This window comes from Heterocephalus glaber, unplaced genomic scaffold (assembly GCF_053883595.1).
Source record: "Heterocephalus glaber isolate CG9 unplaced genomic scaffold, H.glaber_assembly_v1.0 deba00000809, whole genome shotgun sequence".
In the NCBI taxonomy this organism is placed as follows: Eukaryota; Metazoa; Chordata; class Mammalia; order Rodentia; family Bathyergidae; genus Heterocephalus; species Heterocephalus glaber.
Window position 1 is genome coordinate 3507282 of NW_028258163.1, and position 20198 is coordinate 3527479.

Sequence of the window (20198 nt, forward strand, 5' to 3'; positions counted from 1 at the left end):
ATTACTCACCTGACTCATATTTTCTTTTTTTGCTTCCTGTTTAAGGTGGGTTTTCAAAGCCTTTAACAGCTTGTCTGCCTGCAAAAAAAGACCTTATCATAAGAGCTAAAGTCCAATAATAAGACAGATGTGTTGAACATATTTCGCTGTTCCTGTATTCATTAAATGTACTCAGGTCAGTGCTCACTCTGGCAGCACATATACTAAAATTTACTCCGGTCAGAGGTAGGCATGGTGGTGCAGACCTATAATTCCTGCACTCTGGGAGGCCAATGCAGAAGGATTGCAAGTTTGAGCCTACCTTGGCCAACTTAGCTAGATTTTATGGCCAAAAAGAAAAAAATGCTGGGGGGCTGGGCATGGTAACACACACCTATAATTCCAGCACTCTGGAGGCTGAGGCAGGAGGATCACCATGAGTTTGAGGCCAGCCTGGGCCATACAAGGAGTTCAAATCCAGCCTGAATTACATAGTGAGACCCTGTCTCACCCCCCCAAAAGAGAGAGACAGAGAGGAGAGAAAGCTGGGAAAGTGGGTAGGCTGATCACGCCAGCCTGCTTTATACTAAGTCTCACAGAGTATGACTCTTACCCTTGGGGCAACCCTAGGGCAAAGTTGGCAGCAGGGCAGTAGGTGACCAGATGGGCATCACTCAGGATGATCACTTTGGCCACACAAAGTACAGGATGCATGTGATGGAGCTAAAAATAAAGACAGGGCCATAGGCAGGAAGCTGTTTAGGAAACCAGAAATGACTGGGCCGAGTTAGAGTGGGGCTAAACCAGTAGAGATGGATGCAAAACCCTAAGAAGTAAAATCAAAGCAAACATGGGAACTAAAGAATAGGAAAACTTTGTAGCTGAGTGTGGTGGTTCATGCCTGTAATCCCAGTTTCTCAGGAGGCTGAGGCAGGAAGATTGAAGTTTGAGGGTAGCCTGGGCAATTTAGCAAGGCCTTGTCTCAAAATGAAATTAGGGAATCAAGGGCAGGGATTTCTCTCAGTATTAGAGTGCTTGCTTAGCACACACAAGGCCTGAGTTCAATCCCCAGCACTACACACACACACACACACACACACACACACACACACACACACAGGCACACAGAAAAATTTTTTTTTTTTTTTTTGGTACCAGGGATCAAACTTGGGTCCTTGCACTTGCATAGCAGGCAGTGAAACCACTGAGCTACATCCCCCGCCCCATGGAAACTTTGTTAAGTCCAGGTTTCTAGCTTGGGCAGCAGGGGGGGTGGAACGTGAAAGGTGAGGCAGGTCTTAGGGGAGGATGGTTATTGGTCCCTGGGGGTCAGGGCACTCCTAGCTTCTCTTCTCACCCTAAGAAGCCCTCTTTCTTCTCTGCAAGAGGAATACCCATCTGACTGGTTGCATTTTCAAATGTAAATGTAAAGGCTGGGTTCTCTTTCTCACCCTCTTCCGTGAAGCCGCGCAGTCCAGGACTAGAGACTTCCTTTTCTAAGGCGGTCCTGCCCTTGGGCTTCTCAAATGGTATGAGAAGAATCTCAGACCATTTATCACTGGCCAGTACTCAGTAGAGAATGGCAGAGATCTTGAAATTGGCTTTGGGCATTTTGGCACAGCAGAGCTGTTGCTTAGAGAGTGGGCAATCTCCACCCCATTTTTATCAGAATTCTCAGTATCAAAATACCAGGCACTACCCCAGCTAGAAATAACGCCATAGTGCTTATTTCCTTCTTGTTCCTCGAACAGAGCTCTCTTGGAGTCTTTTCTGGGAAGGGGTTAATTGGCAAGGCAGAATTGAGGCATTCTTCTTTCTGACTCTAAACTCTTCCTTTCTCCCTCCCTCCCTCTCTCCTTTCTTTCTTGTCCTTCCTCTTGTCTTTTTCCTTTCCTTTCTTTTCACTCCCTCCCTCCCTCCTTCTTGCAGTTTTTTTTAGACAGGGTCTTACTACGTAGCTTAGGCTGGCCTTGAACTTTCAATGATCCTCCTCTGGGCTCAGCCTCTCAAATGTTGGGATTATAGGCGTACACCACTACACCCAGCAGTCTCTTCAATAGCATTTATTCTGCTGGTCACTACTGTAGGGAATAGAGAGATTGGTAAATAAAAGACAAGGTTTCTGCCTTCCAGGAGATTCTAGCAGAGGACAGATGGGCAAATAGCCTATTAACCTAGTAAGCTAGACATAAATGATAGACTGTCAGGTACTAGGAAGCAAAACCAAAATCAGCAGTGCAGTGGGAGTGCTCTTTGAGGGAGGGGTGGTGACAAGCTGAGACATGACCGGGAGAAGAGGCAGCAGGTGAAGCTGGAGGGACAAAGCACTGCAAGTAGAAAAGACACCGAGTACCGAGGCCTCGAGATGAGCTGATTAGTGTGAAGGACAGAAAGCAACCAGCACGAGCTGCCATGTGGTGGTACATGCTCTAAGCACAGATGCCCAGGAGGATCAAAAAGTTTGAGGCCCGCCCAGGCAGCTCAGTAAGTGCTTATCTCAAAATAAAAAATAAAAAGGGCCGGGGATGTAGCTCAGTGCTCCCTGGATTCAATTCCCAGTACTGCAAAAACGAAAAAAGAAAACGGAAAGGAAAGAAAAGGGGCCAGCATGGCTAGAGAAAGGTGAGTGGAGGGCAGGGAGGCGAAGAGGTGACCACAGGCCAGGTGAAGTGGAGACTCGTGGGCCACGGCCAGGAGTGTGGCTTTCTTCCCTTAACTGGTGTGAAAAATGTCATCGGGCTCATAGAAAAATCCAAATGATATAATGAATGTCCTTATATTCCCCACCTAGATTCAATAATTATTTCATCTCATTTTCTTATATATTAATATATATATTTTTTGCCAAGCTATTTGCCAGTACATTCTAGACATGATATTCTGCCACACTGAACACTTAAGTCATATCTCCTAAAAAAAAAAAAAAAAGAGGATAATTTTCCTATATAACCGCTAAGAAAAGCAATATTTCCTAATAGCATCTAATATATATGCCCCAGAATGAAATTTCTCAATTGGCTGGGTGGTTACTGGAGCTTTATCACTATATGCCCAGGGCCTTCATTCACTACATCCTCAGCTTTTTTTTATTTTTTAAGTTTGAGGCAGGGTCTTGCTAAGTAACCCAGGTGGGCAAGAACTTGGAATCTTCCTACCTCACCTGGCCAGAGTGGTGGGATTACAGAACTATGTTGCCACACCCAACTGACTGTCTCCAATTTTGGTTTTATTTTATTTTGCGGTACTAGGGATTGAACCTAGGGCCTTGTACATACTAGGTAAGTGCTCTACCACTAAGCTACATCTCCAGCCCTTGGTTTTATTTTTAAAAGTATGTTTTCAAGATCAAACCAAATTTCTTGCTTTACAGTTGGGTTAGTCTGGATTTTTTTTTTTCTGGTACCGGGGATCAAACTCAGGACCTTGTGCTTTCAAGGCAGGTGAGGTGCCACTAAGCTAAATCCCTGGCCCAAGTCTGGATTTCATTTTATTTATTAAATTAATTTATTTATTTTCTCCAGTACTGGGGATTGAACTCAGAGCCTAGCACCAAGCTATATCCTCAGGCTTTTTAATTTTGGGAAAGGGTCTCCCTAAATTGCCTAGACTGACCTGGAATTTGTATTGCTCCTGGCTCAGGATTTGAGCAGGTGGGATTGTTTACAGGAATGTACTATGGTGCATGCCCAGATTTTATTTTAGATGTGAGGGAAGTAACTGGAGGGCACTGAGCAGAAAAGTGACTTGTTCTAAGCTCCAAAAGCCCTCTGGCTACTGAGACACTACTACTGTGAGCTTGTGTACAGGCTGTAAGCCCAAGAGAGAACCTGAGGTCATCATCAGTAGAACATGTGATGCTGGTACTGCAGAGCTGGATTGGTACTCAGAGATCAGAACTCAGGAATACTCTAAAGCACTGACTAGGTACAGTGGGTGTGGGCAGTGAAGGGAGGGATCATAGGCAGTCTAAAGTGGGCCTGAAACATGCACAGACAGAGGAAGGGACCACTGACTGTGCTATAGAAGATAACACTTTAAGATCGGAGTGAGCAGCTCAGAGAGACATGGATTTGAGAGACATTAGCTGCTAGATGAAATTAGTTACGGGAATACATAAAATCAACAAGAGAAAACACAGAAAAAGAAGGCCAAGGAGGGAACCATAGGGCATTCTGCATTTTGAGGTTTATAGAGGAAAAAGCAGCCAAGAAGATGAGGAAAAAAATACAGGAGAAAATGAAAAATTGAAGAAGTATGGGAAAGGAAGTGGTTTGAGCAGACAGGAATGTTCAGTCATGCCAATGCTTTGGGCCAGAGCTGGACCAGACTTTGTAAGGTGGTGGCCTTGATATGATTAACTTCAGCAAAAAAGAACAGAGAAAAGGGCTGGGGATTTAGCTCAGTGGCACTGTACCTGTCTTGCAAGCGCAAGGTCCTAAGTTTGATCCCGGTACAGCAAAGAACAGAAAATGGGGCAATACATGGGAGCAGGGCATGACTGTATGTGGCATAGCAGCAACCCAGCAGAGTGGAGAAGTGGTGCAGCAGGTATTTTCCCAGAGGACAAAGGGCAGGGATCCTCAGCTTAAGTGGCAAGCTTTCTCACAGGTATAGCCTTTTATTGTGAAGGAAGGATGGGCAGACCACCACCCAGGTGCAGGTTGGCTGGAGGGTTTGGTGGTGGAAAGATGAGGTAATTCTCAGCTAACTGCATCTATTTTCCCATGACCCGTGAGGAAAAATTAACTGGGAAGGAAGGGAACCAATTTCAGGGAGAAAATAGAAAATAATTTGTCTCAAAATAAAGTTATGGGATACGCCCAGCTACCTAGGAGGCTGAGGCAGGAGGATCACAAGTTTGAACCCAGCCAGGAAAAATTACAAAACCCTACAATGAGGGCCAGGGATTTAGCTCAGTGGTTCTGCTGCCTGCCTTGCAAGTGGTAAGGACCTGAGTTCCATCCCCTGTACCAAAAACAAAAAACAAAAACTACCCCTACAATGTGCCAGATATTGTGATAAGAAATTCCCTGCCTCTAAGAAAACATTAATTAATTGGACACCCAGATCAGATGCCTCAAGAGAAACTAATGGTAGGGACTTTCAGAAAAAGATCTAACTTACAAGAGCTCCTCAAAGATCCATAATTGTGAGGCCTTAATGCTAGCAGAGCTCTGAACTCCAGGGAGAAGTCTCTCATAACCATTTCTTTTTTGATCAGCAGCTCAGTAGACTTCTGAGAGCAGCGGATCTTGCACAGCACCACAGTGCCAGGCCGGTAACGGTGTGGCTGCTTCACACCACTCGTAGCTGGTGCAGTCTTGCAGCCCATCCTGGCCCCCTGCTTATGTGGAACCTTACCGCCCGTCAACTTTTGAGCCATCTGCTTCGTGCGGGCCATGGCCCAACACAGCTGCTGGTGCTTCTTCGACTAACCCGCATTTCTTTTTTTGAGACAGTGTTTTACTATGTAGCCCAGGTTGGCCTCCAACTCCTGCCAAGGCTTCCTGAGTGCTGGGATATCCACATAAAATTCTCTCACCAACCAAATGATTTTCTGATGTACCATTCTGGCACTGTCAAGAAGCACTGCATAACATTGAGGCCATACTCTTAAGTGAAATAAATAGGACACACATGTGTAAATACCGAATAGTTTCTCTGGTGTGAGAAACTGAAAGTGTAAATAAGGGCTAAATGTATAATAGGTCATGTGAAATAGGAAAAAAAGGGGCAAAGGGGAAGGAAGTGGGAGGGCTAAGGGAAAGGATAGAAGGGAATGGGATTAATATGAGAAAATGGAAAAATAGGAACAAAATTTTTGTAAATAAGGAGGGCTGGAGGGGTTGAAGGGAGGGCTGGGCAAGGGTGAAAAATAAGAACCAAGAGAGACTATGTAAAGGTGCAAATTTCCAATGATGAATGTCATTATATTGTATACCTAAAATGTACCAATGATTAGAATGAATAATTGATAATGCAAAATAGGAAGAAAAGGTCCAAAGGGGTAGGGGTAGTGGGAGGGCCAGGGGAAAGGAAAGAAGGGAAAGGAAAAATGCTGAGAAATGGAAAAAATGGAAATAAAGTCTTTGTAAATAGGGAAGGGTGGAGGGGGTGAAGGGAGGGCTAGGAATGGGGAAAAAATAAGAACCAAGATGCATCATGTAAAGGTACAGTTCCCAATGAGAAATGTAACTGTGTTGTATACCTACAATGTACCAATAAAAGAATTTAATACAAAAAAAAAAGAAGCACTGCATAGTTCTGAATAATTATCCAGCATCTCCTACATAAAATGTATAGCACTTAGTGCTGTACAGACTTCCAAGGTGGGTGGATGAAATCACAAAGAAAGGAAATTAACCGTGTTTCCACATGCACGTGGAAATGACCAGGTTGCAAGGTGGAACCCAACAAATCCTGAAAGAGAACACTTGAAAAACACTAAAAAGCATAGAGGGTTTTTGGGATTGCTGGAGTGGTGGACCTATGGCCAAGGGAACAAAGAGGAGGGGACAACGTGCCAAGTCAGTGTCATTTCAGTTAGGCCATGAAGGATAGGTGGAAAGTACTAGTGCAGATGAACAAGGAGAGAAAAGGGAAAAGGGTCAAAACGGAAGATGCCACAGATGGGCAAAGTGCCAAGGAAGGGGACGCAGAATTTGATAAAAGACTCCAACTGCACAGTAAAAATCTATGGGACCTAGCTGAGTGTGGTGGCGCAAGCCCGTGAGCCCAGCACTCGGGAGGCTGAGGCACATGAGTTCAAGGACAGCCTAGGCTACACAGTGAGTCCAAGGTCAGCGTGAACTACACAGTGAGACCTTGTCTCAAAAAAAGGCTATGGGACCTAACCTAAGAAATGAAGGCTTTATTCATGAAGTTCCCCGGGAGCCATTAAACACACTATAGTCTAGCTGGGCAAGTTGGCGCACACCTGTAGTCCCAGCATTCTGGGAGGCTGAGGCAAGAGAATCCCCACCTGGGCAATTTAGTGCCTTAGACGGTCTCTATTACTACTAATAATAATTGGCCTGGGGAAGTCGCTTAGTGTGAAGGCCCCAGGTTCAATCCCCAGTAACACACAAAGAAAACAAACCAAAAAATACTGTAGTTCAGAAAGGACACACTTTCACCGTTCAGACAGATGAGAGAGGTGGCTGGGCCCTGATTATTCTGTTAAACCATTTAAAAACATTTGTGGTGACCGATTCGCTGTGAACAGCACAGCTTGCGGTGCAAACCTTTGGAGTATAATACATTAGTACTATGTGGGAAATCTCAACTACAATATATAAAATAAATCATCCTGAACTCCCACATTTCCCCAAACACCCTGCAAACTTACCCTGTTTGAAGCACAACACCACAGCAGTGAGTGATAAAGAAATGAACGCTTGTACTAGACCAGGTTGAGCTATCAACTTATCTACACGGCTGATCCTCTAAAAATCATAAACTATCAAGCGACTTGGGCACTGCCACAATTCACATAACTCCTACAGTTTGCAGTTTTCCAAAGCCGAGCCAATAATCTCCTCAGCTGTTTTACAACTGGCATTCGGGCAACATGCCGGCGATTTTCAGGCCTCCGGTTTTCTAACTGATAACCTGGGAAGCACCAGAGCGCTTCCATAAAATCAAACCAACCCTGATGGAGCAGAGACCTTTCTGAGCCTCCAGAAACGTCGGCCTCGCGTTAGGGTGACAATGATGGTTCCTCTCCAGTTCCACAGAGTCCCAACAACCGCCAGCCGCAGCCACTGCCCGGCGACCCGGTTCCCGCCGGGTCTCCGCGTTCCCTCCCCACGTCCAACGGCCCCCGCGCCGGCCCCTACCCTCAGGTTAGCCCGGAGGCCCAGCCTCTTGGCCAAGTTCTGCAGGTCGCTGTATTTGAAGGAATCCAGTTCCTCCGCGGAGGGGACGGTCATCATGTTCTAGCACTCCAAACGACTCGCAGAGGACCAGGATGCCAACCCGGGAAACGCTATTCAAAACTCTGGCGCCACCGGCGGCGTTGATCCAGTGGAACTTTATAGTCAGTTTAAAAGAAGGACGCTGCAATTCCATTGGTTAAAAATGACTTGAAGGCGGGGGTTTCTGACGTTAGCCAATAGAAAGTCTGATCCAGGTCCCAAAGGACTGTGTTTTCCCTCACTCACCCACTCACGTCCAATCACTACGCAGGCGCAGAAAGGAGTGAGACTGGTCTAGGAAGTGACTGCGCGGGAACGCCTACGGTTTATATTGGCCAATGAGGACCAAGAGGACCGCCAGGGCGGGGCCTGGTGGTTTGAAACACTGGCGCCGACAACCGGGAAGATGGCGGCCCGGCCGCGGAGGCTTGGCCCTCTGTCTATGATGCTGACCCAGGGCAGCTTTTGCAAGGACGCTGAGACGATTGGCGAGCCATGCTTGACGACCTCCATGGAGTGGGATACGCAGGTGGTGGAGGGGTCCTCGCCGATCGGCCCCACAGGGCTGAGGGCGGACAAGCAGCCCACCGGCCCGAGGCTGCCGCCTTGGCTGCAGCCCGAGAGGTGCGCCGTGTTCCAGTGCGCGCAGTGCCGCGCCGTGCTCGGCGACTCAGTGCACCTCGCCTGGAACCTGTCGCGGACCCTTGGGGCCGTGGTCCTCTCCAGTGAGTGGGCCACGTTGGGGGATGGAAGTGGGCCACCTGCTGGCGGGGAACTGACTGGGCGAGGACACGGATGAGAGTTCGGAAGACCTGACTCTGCCCAGGGAAAGCGGGGAAGTGTTTTGTTTTGTTTTGTTTTGTTGCTTGTTTCCGGTATCGAGACTAGAACCTGGGGCCTCGCACACTCTGGGCTAGCGCACTAGCTGAGCTACGTCCCTTTTTCTTAATTTTTATTCCCCGGTGAGTCTGTTTCGGCCGGAGGTTTTCCTTTTCAGGAGCCTTCAAGTTAAATATTTGACCCTTGTTTGTCTTCCTAGAAGTCACAAAAAACGTCGTTTTGGAAGACCCTTTTCTGGTTGGCATCGAGGGTTTGCTCAAATGCAGGTACTGTACTTGTCAAGAACTTGGGTGGGGCTCTGGTCTCTGACTTTAATGAGACCTGACAGTGTAGGAAACGGCTTGTTAACGGTGTTGCAATAGAAGAAAGGTATAAAATATATTTGAATGATAGGGTGCGTCTTTAACCTATTTGACTACTGTAGTTGATGCATTAATGAAACCAGAAAGTTAAATTTGTATTTCCATGTTTCCTTGAAATTAAGACCTAAACGGAAAATAATCAGCCTTGAAAACTAGAGATCAAAAATCCCAGCCTTGCCGGGGATTTAGCTCAGTGGTTTCGCGTCTGGCTGCGCAAGCTCAAGGACCCGAGTTCGATCCCCGGTACCAAAAAAAAAAAAAAAAAAAAAAAAATTCCCAGCTTCGTGCTCGCTTCAGCAGCACATATGCTAAAAAATGCCAGCCTTACCTGTCTTTCAGAGTAGCCACTGAGCAAAAGAATAGTGATAGCATTTGAAAATAACCTTGTTACCCTGAGCTTGGATTGTGTTCAACAGAATGTTTACTTAAATGGAATTTTCCTTGTATTGATTATAAGGAAAGTACATTCTTTTTTTAATTGTTATGGCAAATTCAAACAAGAGAAGAGTATCATGAAACTGTACACTATTGCTAAACTAGCATATTTATCAATTTATGGCCAATCTTGTTTCATCTATAATCATACTTCACCCCAGTGTTTGAAGCATATACCTTAAATTATATCATTCCAGGGCAACCCATTCAGGACCCCTCCTGTCTCTCAGGAGCCATTACTAGTCCCCAATAAATTTTCCTGCTTTTAACCTCAAAAAAATTGTATCATTCCATTCATAAATAATTTTTGTGAAAAAAAAATTTTTTGTGGGAATGTTTTATCAGAGAAACTTTTAAAAAAGGAATTGGACATGGTGGCACACACCTGAAATCCTAGCACTTTTGGCAGAGTCAGGGAGATTGCAAATTTGAGCCCACCCTGGGCAATTTAGTGACTTGCTTAGACCCTGTCTCAAATTAAAAACTAAAAAAAAGGGCTAGGGATATTGCTCAGTGTGAAGGCCCTAGGTTCAATCCCCAGTACCTCAAAGAAAAAACAAAAATAGCCTTATCTAGTTGCTCTTGTTCTACAGATGAGGAAGTGGAGACACTGGGGTATTGAAGTATGTTGCTCCCATTAAATCCTCCAGGGTCCTTGACCCAGTGCCCTAATGGAAGCACCAGTGAGCTGAAGATCTAACCTTTCAGGGTAGAGTGAGGCAACCAGAACACCTCAGCAAGGACTGTCAGGGACTAAATTTCCTAATAGAAAGAGGAAGCCCTGATCAGAGGCACCCAGGTGATCAGAGGCAAACTGTGGGAATTATTTTTTGTTATAAACTATAGTTCAATGGCTGCAGAAGTATTACTGTACTCTCAAAATTCATCATCATTATTCTTATTGTGTACTAATGGTCAATGAAATATTTATTTTATAGTGCTTATAAGCATGTTGCAATTTCTGAACATTTTTCTCTGTGCCTTACACTAGTTTCTATTAAGAAACTTGTCTATAGGTACTATGCTTTAAACTAATTAATGTACAAAAAAATACAGTACAACATATATGGTATGGGACATTTACCAATGTATTTAGTGTGTTTTTTTGTGTGTGGTTTGTTTGCTTGTTCTTTTTTAGTATCCAGGGACATTAATATGTTTAAGCATATAATTTTCATAGCACTTTTTTTAAAAAAACAGTACTAGGGATTGAACCCACCATGTCCAGGTCTTTTTTTGATTTATGAGTCAGGGTCTTGGTATGTATCCCAGGCTAACCTCGAACTCATGGCAATCACTTAGCTCTTTTTTTAAAGTTTTTATTTCAGACAGGGTGTCACTAAATCACTGAGTTGCCCAGGTGGGACTTGAACTTGTGATCCTTCTGCCTCAGTTTCCCAGAGTGCTTCCCATATTACAGGCATATCCCACCATGCAGGCCAGGTATTTTTATTACTAGAATTTTGCTGCATAGTATATGTTATGTAAATAAATTTTTCCCACACCAAACCACTTTAAAATTGCTTTCAGAGCCTGGAATAGTGCCAAATGCCTATAATTCAATCACTCTGAAGGCTAAGGCAAGAGAATCACCAAGTTTGGGTCCCATCTAGGCAATTCAGTGACTTAGTAAGACCCTGTGTCAAAATAAAATGATAAAAAAGTGGCTGGGGGCCCAGGGATTTAGCTCAGTGGTTCCGCCGCCTGCCTCGCAAGTGCAAGGACCCAAGTTCAATCCCAGTACCAAAAAATAAAAAGTAAAAAGTGGCTGGGGATGTAGCTCAGTATGAAGGCCTTGAATTCAGTCTCCCACCTCCCCAAACTGCTTTCAGTACATGCATGGTGAAAGTTTTTTGTTTTTTGAGGCAGGGTCTCACCATATAGTTCAGGCTGGCCTTGAACTCACTATTAGCCCAGGCTGGCCTCAAACAGTGATCCTCTTGCCTCTGCTTCCTGAGTGCTGGGATTACAGGTGTGTGCCATGAGGCCCAGCTTTGAAACAATTTTTCTTAAAATATTTCTTTGTAATATTTGGATGGAAATGTGATATGTCTTTCCTAAGTAGTACAAAAACTAAAATCAATATTTGACTGTCTCATTCAATTGATAAAAGAAAATAGATTGCTTGCTAGGCTAATGGGATTTCTTTTTCCCTTTATCATTTAGTCAGGGCATTTTTTTCAGTTAATTTTAAAAATATGCCAGGCATGGTAGCACATACCTGCAATCCTGGCACTCTGGAGGCTGAGGCAGGAAGATCACTGGGAGGTTGAGGTCACCCTGGGCTACACAGTGAATTTAAGACCTGCCTGGACATAGGGAGACCAGGTCTCAAAAAAAATTTTTCAAAAATATCTGCAAAAAAAAAATTCAGATTTCAGTTCTATTAATAAATTATTTTGTGGGCCAGGGATTTAGCTCAGTGGTTTCGCCACCTGCTGCGCAAGTGCAAGGACCTGAGTTTGATCCCCGGTACAAATAAATAAATAAATAAATAAATAATTTTGTAAGGCCCTCCAATCAACTTAATTATTTTGTATCTACTTTAAATTCATATGATAGTGATTTAAACATGGTGATTTGTTTAAACATTTTTGGTAGCAGGGATCGAACTCAGGACCTCACACTTGCCAGGCAGGTGCTGTACCCCTGAGCTACGTCCCCCAAAGTTTTTTTTTTTGGTACCAGTGATTGAACTCGGGACCTTGAGCTTGTGAGGCAGGAGGTGGAACCACTGAGCTAAATCCCCAGCTCCCCCCAAAGATTTTAATGTTAGTCTGATTAGTTAGCTGTTTTCTGCTTTTCAGAGATAAATTATTTTTCTCTACTTAAATGACATTTGTACATCCATGATTGCTTTTATGGCTACATTCCATGAGCCATGAGGGTTTCTATAATTTAAGGTGTAATAACATTAAAACCTAAGCTAACCTATTTAGCATTATTTCATTTTCATTCATGTTATAGTATAGTTTTTTTCTTGTATTTTAGGTGATAGGAATGCTTTCAGAGACTGGTTGCTTTTTACTTGTTCTCTGATTTTCTTTTTTATCCTTGTTCTGTTTTCCCCACCCCCAGCACTTATAACCGATTATTCTGCAGTTCCTGTGGGATTCCCATGGGTTTCCATCTGTACTCCACTCATGCTGCTCTGGCTGCCCTGAGAGGTCATTTCTGTCTTTACAGTGATAAGATGAGTTGGTGAGTAGACACATATTATCAAGTATGTTGTAGAAGATCTTCAGGAAAAGACAAAGTATTTGTACCAAAGCAAATGTTAATACCAGCCATTCTCTTTTATAAGAAACATAACACTAGAATCAGAATCTGATCTCATAATATTACAATCATTTTCAATGCCTTCAAATCATACCATGCTTTAATATCTATAACATGGAATACTTCAGAGGGTAGCTCATTACAGGAAATTCTGGAAGGTAAGCTTTTACAAAATAATGTTGCATCTGGGCCGGGGATTTAGCTCAGTGGTTTTGCCGCCTGCTGCGCAAGCGCAAGGACCCGAGTTTGATCCCCAGTACCAAAAAAAAAAAAAAAAACTTGCATTTTAAAATAATGTTGCATCAGACACCTTTTCTGTTTGTGCCCTGCTCTGTCTCCAACCTTGTGGCCATGGTGGTAGCGTGCATGGCACAATTCACACGTAACCCGAGCAAGGCCAAGCAGGTTTCCCAAGCTAGGGATTTGAAACAAGGACCCAGAGACACCAGTCATTTGTAGATGGTAGTAGTGGTAAAGTTGGCTAGAATTATGTCACATGGTCAATTTAAGCTGAGAGACAAGTATGTGGCCATAGGTTTATCACAGTTGGCTTTGAAGTTTGGAGGTTTTTTGATGTTTTTGGTTTTGGTTTTGGTGGGGGTTTTTTTGATACCAGGGATCAAACTCAGATCCTTGCGCTTGCGCAGCAGGCAGCAAAACTGCTGAGCTAAATCCCCTGCCCTGTTTTTATTTTTTTGGCTTTCAACCGTGATGATCCAGCAGTTAAGATTGGGCATAGGCCTACTATAGACAAAATTTGGACTGCATTAATAAGAAAGAAGTGAGGGAAACTGTTAGTGGCTGGGCAACCAACACTATTTGTCACATTACTTCAAACTTGCCACAGGATGGAGTGAAGCTTATACTCATCATGATTGAATAATCATTTAACTTTGTTTTGGTCTTCATTTTGTCTTGAGATAATTTTGTCTTTGGGAAGGGGTAGAGTCTCTCAGATGATTTATTATGAATTTGTTTTTCTAATAAAATACATCATGAATCTTAAAATGGAACTTGGTAAAAAGGCAAGATTTGCTTGACAGATATGTGTTTTAGAGGGTAAGCTGATTCATTGAATCTTAACTGTTGTATCAATATTTTTTCTGTCCAGCTATCTCTTAAAAACAAAAGCCATAGTAAATGCATCTGAGATGGATATTCATGGTGAACCTCTACTAGAAAAGATTACAGAGGTAAGATTCTTTTTTTTTTTTTGGTACTGGGGATTAAACTCAGGACCTTGCGCTTTCGAGGCAGGCGGCAGAACCACTGAGCTAAATTCCTGGCCCCAGAGGTAAAATTCTTGTTGGTTGTCTGGCTCCTTTGATAGAGATAATATCCAAGTTATATTGAGACCTTAGTTCAGGAGGAGGGAAAGCTGTTCAGTGTAACATTCTTGTGTTCTCTTTTATGCTGGGAATCAACATTATTATCCTGCATAGAGCTGGCATCTTTTTTTTTTTTCTGCAACCAGGGATCAAATTAAGGACCTTGCATTTTCGAGGCAGGTGCAGCCCCACTGAGCTAAATTCTGGGCCCCATCTTTTCTTATTTATTTTGTTTTGGTTTTTTGGCAGTACTGAGGAATAAACCCAGGACCTTCACACTTAGCTGCATTATTTATTTTGAGACAGGGTCTCTTTAAGACACTAAGTTGCCTGGACTGGGCTCAAATTTGCCCTCCTCCTGCTTTAGCCTCCCATAGTGCTGAGATTATAGGTATGTTCCACCACACTTGGCTCTGGGTACTCTTGCATCTTGAATTATAGAGGAGATTTAGTCAAACTATGCCAGAAATATATATCTAACAAGTATAAAAATAAGATTTTTAGTTTACCTTGATTCCAGTAGATTTATCCATAATTCTTTTTTTTTTCTTTTTGTTTGTTTGTTTTATTTTGGGTTTTGTTTTGTTTTTTTGAGACGGAGTCTCACTATAGTTCAGACTGGCTATGAACACACTGTGTAACCCAGGTTGGCCTCAAACTTGCAGCAATCCTCCCGTCTCAGCCTCTCAAGTGCTGGGATTATAGGCCCAGCATATCCATATTCTGTATTCCACAGTGTTTTAAATTACTTTTTTGCATTGCTAAGACAAAACACCTGACACTCAAAGTTAAAGGAGGAAAAGTTTATTTTACCTCATTTGTAGAGTTCAGTCCATGGTGGGCTGGCTTCAAGGCACGGTGGCATGGCAGAGGGATATTGCAGAGGAGAAACAGCTCATAGCATGCAGGGCAGGTAGAAGGCAGCAAGCACCAACAGCAAAGCCTCCCTTTATATACCCTCTAGGCTACATCACACCCAAGGTGGGCCTTCCCATTACCCACATCCCAGAACTATGCTAAATCAATTAGTAATCCACCACCACACACCATTAATCCACATTCACACACTAGATCCAGCCACCTCCACAAAGCCCACCTATGAGTGCATGAGGCTTTGGTGGGGGGACATCTAGATAGAAGCCTAGCACATGATAACTTTGAGTTGAAGTTCAAATGTAGCTGTTCTGCCTGACATGGTGGTGCACACCTGTAATCCCACCACTTGGGAGGCTAAGGCAGGAGGATCACCATGAGTTCAAGGCCACCTAAACTATAGTGAGATCCTGTCTCAAAAAATAAAACTAAATGAATGAATAAATGAAGCTGTTCTAAGGTAAAAGAAGTATTAAAAAGTAACTATATCAAACATCTGTTCTAAACCTGATAACCAGAACTACTTTTGAACACTGTTAAGGGAATATCAAAGTCAGAAAGGCATTTGTTACTTACAGTTAACACAGGAATGAAAAGCAAAGCTAGGATCTGTTTTCACATGACTTTGTATCTAAAGATCTTACTGTGAACTTGAAGTTCTCTCAGAAATAAATAAATGTATTCCTGATATGTTGACATTGCCAGCTCCCGATCGTGACATAACTAGCTTAAATTTGAAGTGGGATTACAACTAGCAAGTTCTGAGTTGAGCATAAGATGCCCTGACATCTCTGTATTTCTCTACCCAGCTGAAAGAGAAGATGATGCTGATGCACACTTGCTTAGACACAGTCATGAAGACTCTGAAGGAGGGGACCCCTGACCAGTCCAAGCCAGAAAACTGATCCAGAACCCAGGCTTGAGTATAGACTTCAGGCCTATACTTCAGGCCAGGTACCTTCAGCCACCGGGGCTGTTTGATTTTTTTCTTTTCTGAAAGGTCTTACTCTATCCCAGGCTGGCCTTGAACTCTCAGTCCTCCTGCCTCACCTCCCGTGTGCCACCATGCCTAGCTTGTTTGGTCATTTCTTGGAAAAAAGAAATAGGCTTCAAGAATGGGGGGAGGAAATTAAAAATAAAAACAAAGTAAAAAAAGAATGGTGGGAGGAAAGGTGGTTTATTATTGTTTTCTTCTAGTCTGATTTTCCAAAGACTTGGGAAGCTGTTCTTAGAAGCTAAGACATTAGGGCTGGGGATTTAGCTCAGTGGTTCCGTCGCCTACCCCATAAGCGCAAGGACCCGAGTTTGATCCCCGGTACCAAAAAAAAAAAAAAATTTACTGTGAAAGATTACTAGTGTCTTACTTACCACTTCTTGACTGCATCAAGGGGTGTGTCAACTGACTGAGCTATCCTCTGTCCATGGAGACTGTTAAGATGTTCACTCAATGAGGTAATCACCTGTTGACAGATTTCTCAGACTGTTCCTTTAGTTATGTCATGCATTAAATATTTAAAAACTCCCGGGCCGGGGATTTAGCTCAGTGGTTCTGCCACCTGCCTCATAAGCACAAGGTCCTGAGTTTGATCCCCGGTTCCAAAAAACAAAAACAAACAATAAAAATTCCCTAGGAGAATAAACATATACTGAAGCTATATATTTTTTTTTCTAGTACCGGGGATTGAACCCAGGGCCATCACACTGAAGTACATTCCCAGTCCCTTCTTCCTTTATATTTTATTTTGAGATAAGGTCTTACAATTGTCCAGGCTGGGCCAGAAGTTGGTATCCTCCTACCACAATCTCCAGAGTGCTAGGAGCGTGCCACCATGCTTGGCTTCTTTTTGACTTTTTTTTGAGATAGGGTCTCACTATGTAGTTCAGACTAGCCTTGAACTATGTAGTCCAGGCTGGCATCCAACTCAGTGATCCTCCTGCCTCAGCCTCCCTAGTGCTGGGATTATAGGTGTGCAACACCATCCCTGGCCTTTTTGAGTTTCTTACTGCAGAAATCAACATCTAGCACAGTATGTGCTGCATGCGGGATATCAATATTTGTTAAATGATGAGTCTCATAAATCAGGAAGAATTACATTAGTTATAATAAAAACCAGTTTCTTGAGCCAGGGATTTAACTCAGTGGTTCCACCCCCTGCCTTGCAAGTGCAAGGACCAGAGTTTGATCCTCTGTACCAAAAAACCCCTTAAAAAACCAGTTTCTTAGTTCTTCGCCATTTGACAATAGCCAGTCTTAAAGTTTATAAAATCTTCTTCCTGAAAAAAAACGCTTTCTCCTAAAACAAAAATCTCTTTATTATACTTTAGTGTTAAAACCTCATCATACAACTAAACCAATGTTTACATATTAAATATACAGTGGTGCATCAGTTTATGAACTCAGTTCTCAGGTTAACACTGAACCTAACCATTGAATGTGATTCAATTTCTTGTCCAACTTCGTTTGCGACCAGAATTGTGGAAAGAATCAAGTTCATGAGCCGGGGATTTAGCTCAGTGGTGCCACCGCCTGCCTTGAAAGCACAAGGTCCCAAGTTCAATCCCCAGTACAAAAAAAAAAAATCAAGTTCATGAACCAAGGTACCACTGCAAAAGTATCTTAAATGCTACATATATTTCAAATGAGAATGATTTCCAGGAAGTTTTATCATTATATTATCTTCTTACCAAAAACAATATTTGTTTATAGATGGAGCATAAGGTTGACCTAAAGGTGAAAGGCAGTGCTTTCCGTTCAGATGCCCATCTGTTGTTCCACTGGACAACATACATCATAAACCGGCACAACTAGCTATCAAGAAACCCAGGTCTTTTGTTCCTGGGCATCTAAAGCCTTCTCAGCACAGGCCTATGAACATTTCCTTCTTTCGTCATCACCATTTATAGCATTCTTCGAAGTTAGCCAGTTCAAGTAACAACACAAGAAATTACAATGCATTTGCCCATGCTGCTTTATTGCTCAAAATATGTCTATATACAACAGGTGCAGAGTTTCCAACTCTTACAATAGCTCCTTTTTACATCAAAGAATAATATTTCTTCAAAACTTCCAAAGATGCATAGATTAAACAGCAAGCTGCCTTTTGTAATACTTCAAACATACCCACTTTTAAAATGTTATATCCTAATTATGTAATGCAGGATATGTAGAACAGCAAGTAAACACAATAAGCAACTCCTGTACTTAACAGTAAATAAACTATTATGAAAGGTACTCTAACATTCTTAAATCTTTTCAATTATAGGAGATGAGTGGTTTTCCTTTTTTTTTTTTTAAGACAGGGTCTTGCTGTGTAGTTCAGGCTGGTCTTCAACTATGTAGCCCAGGCTGGCCTTGAACTCAGCAATCTTCCTGCCTAAGCCTCTTGAATGTTGGGGTTACAGGCATGCACTACCACACCCAGTGAGATGAGTGGTTTTAAACTTAGTGCCAACACTAGTATAGCTGTTTAAAGATTTATGAAGACATATTGCTAGAATACATTTTTTTACCCCCTGGATGGGAAAAATATATATATTTTTTTGCTAGGCTATGGATCGGACCTGGGCCCTCAAGTATGCCACACTCCCAAATCAAAAAATATTTTGATGATATGGCATATTGTCATAACCAAGGGACATAAAACATTTTAAAAATAGTCACCATAACTATTCTCACTTTAAAGGAGTTTAAAAGCCTGAACTCCGAGAGAAATTTCCCAAGTTTGGTTTTCCAGTACTATCTATTTTAATATGCCTTAGAGTAATAGGAACAAAGTTTAAAGAAATTCTTTTTTGTTTTTTTTTTGGAACCTGGGATTGAACTCGGGTCCTTGGCGCTTGCACAGCAGGCGGCGAAAGCACTAAGCTAAATCCCCAGCCCAGTTTAGAGAAATTCTGACCTTATATATTTGGTAGGCCTGGTAGCAGTAAGTGGCAAGGGACAATTATATATGAGATATATCTCTTGGGCCGGGGATTTAGCTCAGTGGTTCTGGCGCCTGCCTCGCAAGCGCAAGGTCCCGAGTTTGATCCCTGGTACCAAAAAAAAAAAAAAAATTAGATATATCTCACTTCTTGCATCTGAGTGAAAACCAAATATCAAAAGGACAAATCTTACTCAACACTGAAGCACTGAAGTAACAATTCATTCTGTATGGTATCTGTAGTGAAGTCCCACAAAGTATATAAAGTTAAAATAATTTTGAAAAAATAATTTTCAATTATAGAACATGAAAACTGGAAGGAGCCTAATGAAAATCATGTAGTCTTACCCTGAATTTTCTTCTATTCAGGCTTCTTTCAGAAATCATGAATTCAATTCATACATTACTGTCATAATTACTCGTTTTACCTGGTTTTTTGCTTTTTGCAGTACTAAGTATTGAACCCAGGTGTTGTGTGTGCTTGGCAAGTGCTCTAAAAAAGCTACATGTCCAGGCCTTTGAAAAATTTGTTTTTGGGTACTGGGGATCAAACTCGGGACCTTGCACTTTCGAGGCAGGCAGCAGAACCACTGAGCTAAATCCCTGGCCCTGAAAAATTTGTTTTTGAGAGTGTCTTGCTAAATTGCCCAGACTGGCCTGGAGCCTGGAACCTGCCTGCCTCACGCTGGGATGATAGGTGTGTGCCACCACACCCTGCTCTTATCTTTTAAAATGGGAAAAACTTTTTGTTCACCTGGGATCAAAACCTTTAGGAAAGAAATTGTACAGTCTGACCAAACCATCAAGAATAAAACTGGCTATTAAAAATGAAGCTTAACATAACAGAATAGAGAAACAATACATATATATTAGTACTCTCAACTCTTCCTATAAAATGGAGTCTCTCTTGCTGCTACGGTCCTTTCTGGTTGATCAATACTAGTACCATCAGAACAGTTAGTTACCTAGTAACTTAAAATCCTAAAACATCTGAAATATGTGCACATTAACCCTATCCACTTCCAAGACACTGGCTTGTTTTTTTCTGACAGGGTCTTGCTATGTTGCCCAGGCTTGGCCTCTATATCAGAGGCTCAAGCACTCCTCTTGCCCCAGCCTCTGTGGGAGTAGCTGCAGCTATAGGTGTGTGCCATCATACTGGGCTCAAAATACTAGTTTTAAGACTTCAAACTTAATCCACATAAACCTTATCAGACAAACCCTATATCTAGGTATTTTACATACTGTACACTGGTATTTCAT

The 20198-nt window shown here is 42.6% G+C and overlaps 2 protein-coding genes across 2 annotated transcripts in view; one reads left to right on the forward strand and one right to left on the reverse strand.

Annotated features, from left to right (window-relative positions):
- Nucleotides 1–8024, reverse strand: part of Nusap1 (nucleolar and spindle associated protein 1) — a 29181-nt gene extending 21157 nt beyond the window's left edge. Inside the window, 2 exon segments of the mRNA XM_021241856.2 lie at nt 10–78; nt 7818–8024. Coding sequence (XP_021097515.2) covers nt 10–78; nt 7818–7913 — 165 coding nt within the window. The 5' untranslated portion in view covers nt 7914–8024.
- A 112-nt stretch (nt 8025–8136) lies between these two features.
- On the forward strand, nt 8137–19487 carry Oip5 (Opa interacting protein 5). Its single transcript, XM_004861597.4, has 5 exons — nt 8137–8620; nt 8935–9001; nt 12611–12733; nt 13923–14004; nt 15822–19487. The coding sequence occupies exons 1-5, from the start codon at nt 8302–8304 to the stop codon at nt 15915–15917; spliced, it is 687 nt and encodes a 228-aa protein (XP_004861654.1). The 5' UTR covers nt 8137–8301; the 3' UTR covers nt 15918–19487.
- The last annotated feature ends 711 nt before the right edge of the window (nt 19488–20198 follow it).

Coding starts and splice junctions, on each gene's coding strand:
- Oip5 (XM_004861597.4), top strand. CDS start 8,302: ATGGCGGCCCGGCCGCGGAGGCTTGGCCCTCTGTCTATGATGCTGACC. Junction 12,734..13,922: donor TACAGTGATAAGATGAGTTG/GTGAGTAGACAC, acceptor TTTTCTGTCCAG/CTATCTCTTAAAAACAAAAG. Junction 14,005..15,821: donor TACTAGAAAAGATTACAGAG/GTAAGATTCTTT, acceptor TTCTCTACCCAG/CTGAAAGAGAAGATGATGCT.